Source organism: Chrysochloris asiatica, unplaced genomic scaffold, assembly GCF_000296735.1.
Source record: "Chrysochloris asiatica unplaced genomic scaffold, ChrAsi1.0 scaffold00026, whole genome shotgun sequence".
NCBI lineage: Eukaryota > Metazoa > Chordata > Mammalia > Afrosoricida > Chrysochloridae > Chrysochloris > Chrysochloris asiatica.
The window spans coordinates 17215041-17227021 of record NW_006408544.1 but is presented as its reverse complement, the minus strand read 5'-3'; the positions used below and the strand labels follow the sequence as shown (position 1 = coordinate 17227021).

The window sequence follows — 11981 nt, the reverse complement described above, 5'->3', positions numbered from 1 at the left end:
TCCTTAACTACTAAAAATCCACATTCTGTATCTAGTCTATCAGGAAATCATATCTGTTCTGTGTCAAAATATATCTGTAATTAACTACCTTTTAGCACCTCCACTACTACTAATTCAGATCTTAGCTACCTCTATCCTGTATTACTGACATAGCCTCCTAACAGGTTTCCCTGTATCTACCCTTGTCCTCTCCCCTATAGTCTCTTCTCAAAACAGATTTTTTTAAAAAACAAAAAAACTTAAGTGCTTCATTCCCCTAAACTCTTTATTTAGAATAAAAGGCAAAGAATCATTACTGGTTGTTGTTGTTGTTGTTAGGTGCCGTCAAATCAGTACCGACTCATGGCGACCCTATGCACAACAGAAGGAAACACTGCCCGGTCTTGGGCCAACCTGACAATCATTACTGGTTAGCTCTTTATTTATCCTCCTGTGGTCCTCTTTTCCTTTACCACAACCAACTTAGCTTTGTTTTTCCTTTAAAATGCTTGTCAGACTTCTACCTTAGTCCTTTTGTTCTAGCTGTTCCCTAGAGTAGTTTTCCTTCTCTTTAAATCTTTGCTCAAATCATACCCCAAAAAACATTATCTTGAATATCCTATTTAACACTGTAGCCTCATGTTTTCACACTCCCAATACCTTTTACTATATTTAACATTTTCTTTTTTTCATGTCATTTCTCTTCTGGTATACTATGTAATTATTAAGTTTAATGTTATCTTTTTTCTTAAAAAGTGAACTCTAGAAGGCAGTGATATATACATATTTTTTTCTCCACTGACATATTCTAATTCCTGGAATACTGTCTGGCACCTACTAGGTACTCAGTAAATATTTATAGAATTAACTGTTTATGCCTGTATGCTGCCTAGTATTACTTTAAGTCAGTCTTCGTCTAATTTACTCCTTCACAATCCAGGTCTTCTTTGCAGACTCCTCTAATTTAGAGGCCCTTCAATGCATGTAGCCTTTATCATAATTGTTGAATTGTCTCACATTGTCCTAATAGTCTGTGAAGTAGGGACCTTGAAGCTTTTTTTGGCAGTGTATTATATAGTAATTAAAAACATGAGCTCAGTAGCCAAGTAGTCTTGAATTAGATTGTTTGCCTATAGTTTCTACTTCATAAAGTTGTTAGAATTAATTATTAATATATATACAGGACATGAATGGTACAGGGTAAACATGTAAGTGTTAGCTCTCATTATTATTTGATATCCCTAGCATCTAACACAATGTTAGTGACATAGTTCTGAATAAGTGTTTGGGGATAATTCATTTTTTTGAAAATGTAGGGCATTTGCATAGATTTTTAAAGTAATTGCTCTAGTAAAGAACTATTATAGTTCTTCCATGCAGTGGTTTCACACTTGACTGTATATGCAAATTACTTCTGGAGCTTTATAAATTCCCAGTGCTCAAGAGTTAAACCAAATAGATTGCATTTGAGTTAATTCTGACTTAGTGACACTGTAAGACAGATTAGAATTGCCCAGAGAATTTTCAAGACTGTAAATTTAGGGAAGCAGACTTGCCACATTTTGCTCCCATGTAATGGCTTAGTAAGTTCTAACCATCGACCTTCAGATTAGCAGCTGAGTGCTTCAGCATTTTCTTTTTTTCATGTCATTTCTCTTCTCTTATCCCAGGAGACATCACAGGTCAGTTAGAGCAGGATCTTGTGTATGGGGTGTATTAAAGCTCCCCAGGTAACTTTCACGTGCTGCTACAGTTGAAAAATCTTTGGTTTATTAGAAATATTACAAAATTCTAGATATCAGAAAACTCTTGGGCTCTGTTCCCTATTCTACCACAAACTTACTGCCTTTTGTCAAGTTATTTCTCTATGCTTCTGTTTTTGAAAACATCATTTTTATCTGAAAATAATTCTATAGTTTTATGAAGTTAAAATGAAAAGTACTTTTTTCTTTTCCAGTCTCCTTTAACATTGGAAACACCAAATCAGGTATCCCTGGGACAATTGTGGTTAGAGCTACTAAAATTTTACACACTGGATTTTGCTTTGGAGGAATATGTCATATGTGTACGGATAAAAGATATTTTGACAAGAGAAAACAAAAACTGGCCTAAAAGGCGAATAGCCATTGAAGGTGAGAGTATGTGTTGTGTTTCATTTGTAGAATATTTTTATATGTGTGCCGTTCATTCCTCATCTGTTTCTAATGCAGTATTATAAATCTTTTGACTGTGGTACTATAATTAATGGTATAAGGTCTTTTTGAGGAATTCTGTGTCATAATATTCAGTTAACTTATACATTTAATATCCACTTTAGCATTATCTTCTAAAGTACATATGTTAAATGTGGCTAAGCCAAAGAAAAAAGAATAATTGATGGTTGACAAACTTTTTCATCAAATCCTAGTAACAAAAGATCTTTGAAGATACAGAATTTAGTACAATGACTTCTAAATCCATATTCAAATTTCACATTTCACTAACATTTTATAGATGATTCATTGAATTTAATGGAGCCTACACATTCTCCTTCAGTTCTAATCTGACTTTCTGTATTGTGAGTTGAGCTCAGCAGTATTCTGAAGCATACACTTAAACGTGTCCTCTCACATAATGTAAATAAGGAGCTCTGAAGCCTCCATCCATAATATCGTCCCTTTTATTTTTATTTTTTCTTTTGAGAAGGGGAAAGAGGCTAGGAGAAGCATGTTAGAGCTTTCATAATCTAAAGTCTGGCCTGCTTAATCTTTTTACTTAATGATCTTCAGTGGTATAGAACATTTATGTTGCTTTTGGGGTGGTACTGTTATTTTTTCCCTGTTGTTGTTGTTGTGAAGTGCCATCGAGTCGGTTCCGACCCATAGCGACCCTGTACAGGGCATATTTATATTTAAATCTTATGATCAAAGTTCTGACAGCACACAAATGGTTTCATAAGTCTGTCATGTATTTATGAATGCTGAGATTGTAGTTGGTTTTATAACAAACTCTTTTAGCCTAGTCTTTTTAGGTTGTGAATCAACATTTAAATTTGGGTTTAGCTTTCACTTCCTAAGACGTCTTTGTTTTCCTCTCTGCCTTTCTTCCATTCTTCTGTGCCTCTTTCTTCCTTCCCTTTCTTTGTAATTCACAGAGCTACTAAAACTGAGTCTTAAAATCAGTATTTCTTAACTTGAGGCTTTGAAAGTTTTAAGCTGTGTATTTTCTCTGTTTAAATTGCAAAGAGTATGTAACTACATTAAAGAATACCATGACAAGAGAGAAACATGAATGGGTCCTGGAGTTTGGGGGGCTTCATTCAATGACAATGTAATTGAAGTATAGCTTTCTTTCCCAGAAGTTTCATTGTTGAAATTATACTTACTGAACTGATCTCCTTATCTATCCTCTCTTCAGTTATCCTTACTCTTGTTTTCTGTTTAGCTTTTTATTTTCTGGGAGAAACAAAGGGAAAAAAATGTTGTCATTGAATTCTTCTTACTCAGTTTACAGACACTCTCATAAGAGCCTAAGTTAGAAAATCATTGGAAAAATGTATTCTGACTCTCTAGTAGCTATGGTCTATTTATGTAAACTTTGAAATGCACTTTGCTAGTAGAGATGGAGTTTCTGACTATTTCCTTTTTCACTAGATCCATTTTCAATCAAGAGGAATGTTGCACGGAGCTTGAATAGCCAACTTGTTTACGAATATGTTGTGGAAAGATTCAGGGCAGCTTATCGATATTTTGCCTGTCCTCAGAGGAAGGGTGGAAATATGTCTACAGTGGATTCCAAGAAAAAAGAAAAGGGGAAAATAAGCAATAAGAAACCAGTGGAATCTGACAATACGGCAACCAACTGTTGCATTCTATTTGAAGAAAGCACAGAAAAAATAAATGTAGAAAGAGAACAACCTGATAAATATGATGAAATGGAATGTACATCCCAGAGATGTACTTCTGGCAATGATGATTCGTTGATAAATGAACTAGATTTGGCTGAACATGGACAGGAATCTTCATCTCTCATTACCGGTGAAGGAAGTCAATTAGAGGCAAAATCAATTAAAAGCCAAGATGATTTAGCACCTTCAGAAACTTGTTTGAAAAAGGAACTCAGTCATTGTGATTGCAGTAAATATAAGTCCCATGATCCATGTGAATCTGCTAGTGGTACTAACTGCAGATTAAATTTAGAAACAAGAAGTTCACCTCAGATTGTGTGCACTGACATGTCTGCTATCTCCTGCAACTGCAAAGCTGCAGAAGATGCTTCTGAAATTGATGATGATAATAATCTCACCCAGGAATTACATTATGTGTTTGATAAGTGTATTTTAACCTCTGGAAAGGTAGGATACAGTTTATAAATGGTATGTAAGATTGGTTATAGTTTTTAGATTAAGAAGTATAAAAATATTGATAGATTATATTATTTTGGAATGATAGTTCAACATTTGTCTTTCCCTTTTTGCTTTTTTGCCTTTAATTCCCTTGAAGAATGTATATGAAGCCTCAAAATGTTTCAACATTCCATTACTATTATTGTATATTGTTGCTATTATGTTACTTTATTAATATTATTACTATTACTTTATTAGTCATATACCAAAAGAGTAGTCACATCTTTTATTAAAATTAGCTTGGCAAAGGCAGCATGTATGAGGAGACTTAAACAAGTTTGTGGAAAAAATGGAATTAAACTATACTGTAATTTTGCCACGAACTTTTTGAAGCCCCCTTGTATTTTTAACTTACTTTTTTTTTTTTTACTTAAGAAAGCCATTTTTCTTTCAAAAGTGAGAATCTAAGGTTTAAAATTATAATAGCATTCTATTCTCTATATATTTTTGGAAGTTTAAAGCATATATAAAATAGTTGAGGGAGAAATGTGATCAGGAGCCAAAAGAACGAAGAAGGAAGAATCTCTGCACTGAGTTTCTCTTAAGATTTTGGCGTATCCCTTATAAATTTTAGTTTTCTTAACTTTGTGCCATTACGTGGAATTATCTGAACCTTAACTTTTTAAATATTATATAGAATAAAATATCCCAGTGAATGGAAAACAAACAATAACTGTTTTTGCTAACAAAAAAAAGTTTTGACTTAGTTATATTGCCTTTAAGTACAGGTTACATAATGGAAATATAATTACCAGAATACCGAAGTGATACAACGTTTGTGTAAACCAAGTAATATATTAAAATCATCAAGCTTATTCATACCTTTAAAAACTTTCATTGTATATAAGGATACATCTGTAGCATTTTATTAAGTTTGCAGTATTTATGGAAGATGGACTATTGAAAGGAAGAAATAAATGGCAGATCTTTAGAAAAACCTCTTAATATATAATTGCAATTTATATATTTTTAATACTTTATCCTGGAAATTCTGTTTACAGTGACTATTTTCTCAATTTGTTTTTGTTTTTAGTCATCCTGTCAACATGGTTTAAACGTTTTTTATAATAGTCTCGTTATTTTTTTTTAGCGTTTTGAAGAACTGATAGAAATCCCTATAGTAGTGTTACTTAGCCCACAATACTGTATTCTCACAATTGGAGGTTTCAGTATCTAAGTTGAGACAGAGTACATGGCTGGGTAAATAACATTGGAGGAAGAGGCTAATGTTAGGGCCTTAGATGTATTACAATAAAGAAAATAGTATTCTTCTGTGGTATAATGTGTTTTAACTAGGTGAGTTACATTTTTATTTGAAATCATTTTTAGCTACTTGTCATACATTTTAAACGGTGGTATGGCATTTGGAGTTGTTTGTAGCTGTTGGTAAAAATTTGTTCTTTATATGAATGAATCCAAGTTGGTTTTTGCACTCGGTTCCATAGTTTTAGTTTTTGAATGTTGTGCTAATATAATAAATTGAACCAGTTAACTAGGCTAGGCTTCTATAATTGACTTTGAATGTAGAAGATGCTTGGGGTAAAATGAAAGGCACCACTTGAAATTTCTTTATAAACTATTTTAAGTACATTGAAAATATAATGTAGATTTTCCCATTTACTTTGTATAGTTAATGTGATTATTTAAGATTTGATCAAGCTGCTTGAATTAATCCCCCTTTTGCACCTCATGATGTTTCCTGTACTTTACATCTTATGTAAATTTAACCATTGATAATTTCATTTTAGTGAGAAAGAAAGTTAAGGTGGTTGATATTTAACTGTGTATTTCATTAACATGTTTTCCTTAATTTCTGAAAGCGTAGGATTCTTTGGGCCTGCTTTGTGAGTGATGATGAAGTTCCTCAAAAGTTTAATAATACATTTTTTACTTTTTGTATAGCCGCCAACAATAGTATGTAGCATCTGCAAGAAGGATGGCCATTCGAAAAATGATTGCCCAGAGGATTTCAGGAAAATTGATCTAAAACCTCTACCACCAATGACAAACCGGTTTCGGGAGATACTTGATTTAGTATGTAAAAGTTGTTTTGGTAAGTTTTTTTTATTATTAGAAGTACTAGGACTACATTCTTAGTTTTTTGTTTTGTTTTAATTTAAAAATAACATACTATATTTCATTTTAGTATGTACAGGGCAATGTTGGTAAATAGGAGGGGAAATACAGTATTTATTTCAGTTGCACTCAAGTCGATTTCAAGTCATGGTAACCCCATAAAGGTCAGGGTGTACAACTGTGCTCCATGGAGTTTTCAATGTATATTTTTCTATAGTAGATCGCCAAACCATTCTTCAAGGTGCTTCTGGGTGAGCTTGAACCTCTTAATCTTTTCAGTCAAGTGTGTTAACTGTTTATAGTATTCAAGGACTCCACGGTGCTCATCTGTATTGCTTTGTCTGGGTCAGAATCCTGCCTGGTGTGGCGCTGCAGGATAGGCACTGGATTGTTAACCTCAAAGTTGGCGGTTCAAACTCACCAGTTGTTCCTAGGAAACCCTATATGTGGTTGCTAGTGAGGTGGAACTGACTTGATGGCACTTAACAACAGACTTTGGATCTGTATTTTTTTTTTTTTTTTAAGTGTATTAACCCCATTTAGCTATATCAATTCAAATTTTAGTTACATTCTTAAGTCACCTCTGGGTACGTCTCAACTACCCAGTAGTTACATGTTGCTAATGACTGCTGTATTGGACAGTCCACATATACAGCATGTGCATCATTGATATCATTTATCTCATTGCTTGTACAAGACACGGTAAATTGGCATAATTGAAAACAAAATGTGTTACAAGCGATAATTAATAGATACAATACAGCGCATACAATGAATTTTAGCTGAGATTGATCACAGGAATTGAAATTAATGATGTCGCATTTGAAATGGACTTTGAACTGCATTTTTGGAGATAGCTTATGAGTAAAAGCATAGAATACTTCATTTCTTTGGGGGAATAGTAACTTTTGATAGACTAGATTATAAAAAGGACAATAGAAGGAGATAAGCTACAAATATAATTTGGGGGAAGCCTTGAATGTCTTTCTTTATTCAACAAACACTTAATGGCATACCTGGGATACACCTTAACTCAGCAAACATTTGTAAGTACTAAATTCTTTGTTGTATGCCAGTTAAGATAGAATTTCTGCTGCCTTGCATTATATTTAATGCTTTATTGTAATCCACTGTTCCTACTCCTTCCCCTAGGAAACTTCGGAGTTTTATGTAAATAGAATAACATAGAAGGAACTTTGTTATCAGGCTTCTGTCATTCAACATTACTTTTGAGTTTTAGTCATACTGGTGTGTGTATCAGTGTTCATTCCTTTTTATTACTGAGGATTAGTATTCCATTGCATTGATAGACTGTTGTTAAATTGTTGTGAGTCAATTCCGACCTGTAACAACCCTGTATAGGGTTTCCAAGGAGTGGCTGCTGAGTCTTGTGTGTTCATTTGTTGATGAATATTGTGTTACTTATATAATTGTGACTTGCTGATAATCTATTATGCAGATTACAAATTTGTGTACATATGAGGATGTGAAGATATGCTTTCATTATTCTTGTGTAAATACTGTAAATACCTGTGTGGATTTGCTAGGTCATGGCACATTTTTTTTTTTTTTTTTGGTAATGATTTAGTATATTTCCTTCCAGTTTTGTTTCATCTCATAAGTTTTTTGTTTTTAGCTTTTTATTGTTAATTTGGGTCAAGGTTTATAGACAAGATCATCAGCCTTACATTCATTAAATTATACACTTTGTTTCATCTCAATGATTTGCAATCCCCTCCCTGCAACAACAGTTATCCTGCTTCCTCCCTGTGGCTCCCATTTACATTTTTTATATTTCACAAATGAACAAAGCAAAAATATTTGATATACACTTACAAAATAAAAAATACATATTCAGCGGTACAGAGCTTGATGGCAGATTGGGGAGAGATTCAATATGGACCTCTGTCAGCAATAATACAGAATACTGGATGACGTAGTTTTAGGGAACGAACCCAGAACTTGGAACTACATATAAGGAATACTTAGAAAGTTTGAAGGCTTACAGCCAGTGGAATTCATACCAGAAGCAAGAATACTGGTATTTTTTCTGATCAGCTGGCCTCAGCAGCTCCTGGAGCAGCCATCTTGGGCAAGGTAGAGTTGGGGAAGGATCAGAGCAACTGTGGTTGCCTGACCAATCCTTGGAGATAAAAATGTGGACATTTTATTGTTTCTTATCTCTGTTCATTGGTCTCTCGCTGTCTGCACACCTCCATTCTGGTGACTAAAGGGGGTGCCCTCAGCAAGTAGACACCATGCCACCCCTGGAGGATTCTGCTACACATGGTCACAGATCTGCTCAGAAAAATTTAAAGTGAAAAGTTCCACTTAAAACCAGATAGCACCACAGAGGACTAGAGTGGAGAATGAAGCATCCAGCAGATAAGAAGAGAGGGCCATATGCACAAGAACACCCACACTTACAGATAATACCCACTTGACCTGGCTTCAATGGCTGGATGATCAGAACTCAAGTAGAAGAAAGAAGAAGAGGGAAAAAAGAATAAACTGATACAATTTGATGAAATTGACCTACACCTATGGATACAGTAGCTCAAAAGAGGGAACAAATCTTTATAGCAAGGATCATTATCCCCCCTCCATACACAGAGTAGACAAGGATGGACAACTTGTACATTGGCTACCCAAAACGGGGGTGTGGAGGACTACAAAGGCAAGAAGTGATTCGCTTTCACGCTTTCAAGAGGGAACCTAGATCCAGAGAGCGCGGAGGAAGGTAGACTCTCCACTGAGTAGTAGCCAATCTGTCTGGGCGGGACCGATGAAAGGAGATGGGGATAGCACTCCTATGGTACAGTAGTGAATATTTGTTATTAGGACTGACTGTCAGGGTTAGAAATGTAAAGGTAGACATTTTGTAGCAGAAGGAGGGGAGTGGTTGACTTTGCAGTCCAGGAGCGGAGGTCTCTGAGATCATCAAGGGAGAAGAGCAGAGTGCGGGACCCTACCAAGAGAAGCAGTGATGCCAGAGATGGAGGCAGAGATGATGACGTAGAGAGATGGAATGGCTGGGCACTCTAGACCCAGAGAGGGAGAGGGGTTGTGTGCTGACGAACTGGGGGCAGGCTTGCAGGGTAAACCCTGTGGTTGGTTGATGATGCATGGAGGGGATTGTAATCATGGCAGTGTAACGATACATGATAGGATGTATGTAAAGCTAATGTTCTCCCATGGAAACTACTACATAATTCACAAAACATTTTTAAAAAAGAAGTTATTAGAAAATAAGGTAACCTCAAACAACGCGTAAAGAAAATGAAAATCCTAGAAGATCACAAAAACATTAAAACTATGAAGAAATTGACAAGAAAGGACACAAAAAACATGAACTCAGCATAAGAAGGCATGCAGAACAAAGGCATCAGCAGCACCACAAAAAACAAACAAACATAATGACAGCAATTATTTCATTCCTATCGATAATTACACTGAATATCAAAGGATTATATATACCAGTTAAGAGACAGAGAGTGGCAGAATATATAAGAAAACAAGATCCTTCAATATGCTGTCTGCAAGAGACACACCTTTCACACAAAAGTCAAAAACAGACTAAAGGTTAAAGGATTGGAAAAATATACCAAGCTAAATGCAATAAAAAACAAGCAGGAGTTGCAGTACTAATCTCTGATAAAATATTATTGTTGTTGTTGTTGGGTGCCATCAAATCCATACTGACCCATAGTGACCTTTTGCACAGAAGAAAGAAACACTGCCCAATCCTGGGCCAACCTCGCTACTTTTGCCACGCTTGAGTCCATTGATGCTGCCACTTGGCCAATCCATCTTGTTGGGTGTCTTCCTCTTTTTCTCTGACCCTCCACCTTACCAAACATGATATTCTTCTCCATTGACTGGTCCCTCCTGACAATATGCCCGAAGTATGAAAGACAAAGTTTGGCCATCTTGGCCTCCAAGGAGCACTCTGGCTGCACTTCCTCTAAAAAAGATCTATTGTTTTTTTTGGCGACCCATGGCACTTTTCAATGTTTTCCTCCCAACACCGTAACTCAAAAGCATCAAATCTACAGTTTTCCCTATTCACTGTCCAGCTTTCGCATGCATATGAGGTTATTGAAAATACCATGGCTTGAGTCAGGCATGCACCTTAGTCCTCAAGCTGACATCTTTGCTCTTCAACTCTTTAAGAAAGTCTTGTGCAGCAGATTTGCCTAGTGCAATACATCGTCTGATCTGTTGACTGCTGTTTCCATGAGTGTTGATAGTTGATCCAAGAAGAAGTCCTTGACAACGTCAGTCTTTTCTCCATTGATAACAATGTTGTTTATTGGTCCAGTGGTGAAGATTTTTGTTTTCTTGACATTGACATGTAATCCATAGTGAAGGCTGTGCTCCTTGATCTTCATCAGTAAATGTTTTAAGTCCTGTTCACTTTCAGCAAGCAAGGTTGTATCATCTACATATTGCAGGTTGTTAATGAGTGTTCTTCCAATCCTGATGCCACGTTTTTCTTTATAGAACCCAGCTTCTCATATTATTTGCTCAGCATACAGGTTGAATAAGTATGGTGAAAGAATACAACCTTGTTGCATGCTTTTTTATATTTTAAACCATTCAATGTTCCCATGTTCTGTTCGAACAACTGCTTTCTTGGTCCATGTACAGATTCCTCATGAGCACAATTAAGTGTTTCAGAATACTCACACTTTGCAATGTTGTCATAGCTTGTCATGATCCATGTCATTGAAAGCCTTTGCATAGTCAATAAAGCATAAGTAAACATCTTTGTGATATTCTCTGCTTTCAGCCAAGATCCATCGGACATCAGCAATGATATCCCTCATTCCACGGCCTCTTCTGAATCCGGCTTGAACCTCTTTCAATATATGATTGTAGCCATTTCTGTATTAGCTTTAGCAAAACTTTACTTGCATGGGATAGCAAAGAGATTGATGATTTCTGCATTCTGTTGGGTCACCTCTCATTGGAATGGGCACAAATATGGATCTCTTCCAGTCAGTCAGCCAGATAGTTGTCTTCTAAATTTCTCGGCAGAGATGAGTGAGTGCCTCCTGTGCCACCTCACTTTCTTAAAAGATTTCAATTTTTATTCCATCAGTTCCTGGTGCCTGGTTGTTTTCCAGTTCCTTCAGTGCACGTTGGACTTCCTCCTTCAGTATCATTGGCTCTTGTTCATATGGTACCACTTGAAATGGTTGAACATTAACCATTTCCTTTTGGTACAATGACTCTGTGTATTCCTTCCATCTTTTCTTGATGCCCTCTGCATCATTCAGTAATTTGCCCAGAGAATCTTTCAATAACAAAAGTCGAGGCTTGAATTTTCCTTAAGTTCCCCCAGCTTGAGAAATGCTGACCGTGTTCTTCCCTTTTGGTTATCCAACTCTAAATCATTGCATATTTTATTATAGTATTTGGCTTTTATCTTCTCTAGCTTTGAAATTTTCTGTTCAGCTCTTGGACCTCTTCAATTTTTCCCTTTGCTTTAGCTTCTCTTTGCTGGAGAGCAAGTTTCAGAGTCTCCTCTGACATCCAT

General features: G+C 35.7%; 1 protein-coding gene across 4 annotated transcripts in view; it reads left to right on the top strand.

Moving 5' to 3' along the window:
- The window catches only part of ZCCHC11 (zinc finger, CCHC domain containing 11), a 217543-nt gene that overhangs the window by 136664 nt on the left and 68898 nt on the right, over positions 1-11981 (top strand). For all 4 annotated transcript variants that reach the window (XM_006839775.1, XM_006839774.1, XM_006839773.1 and 1 more), the window contains 3 exons: positions 1937-2111; positions 3612-4312; positions 6266-6416. In XM_006839775.1, coding sequence (XP_006839838.1) covers positions 1937-2111; positions 3612-4312; positions 6266-6416 — 1027 coding nt within the window. The remainder of the gene's footprint in view (positions 1-1936; positions 2112-3611; positions 4313-6265; positions 6417-11981) is intronic.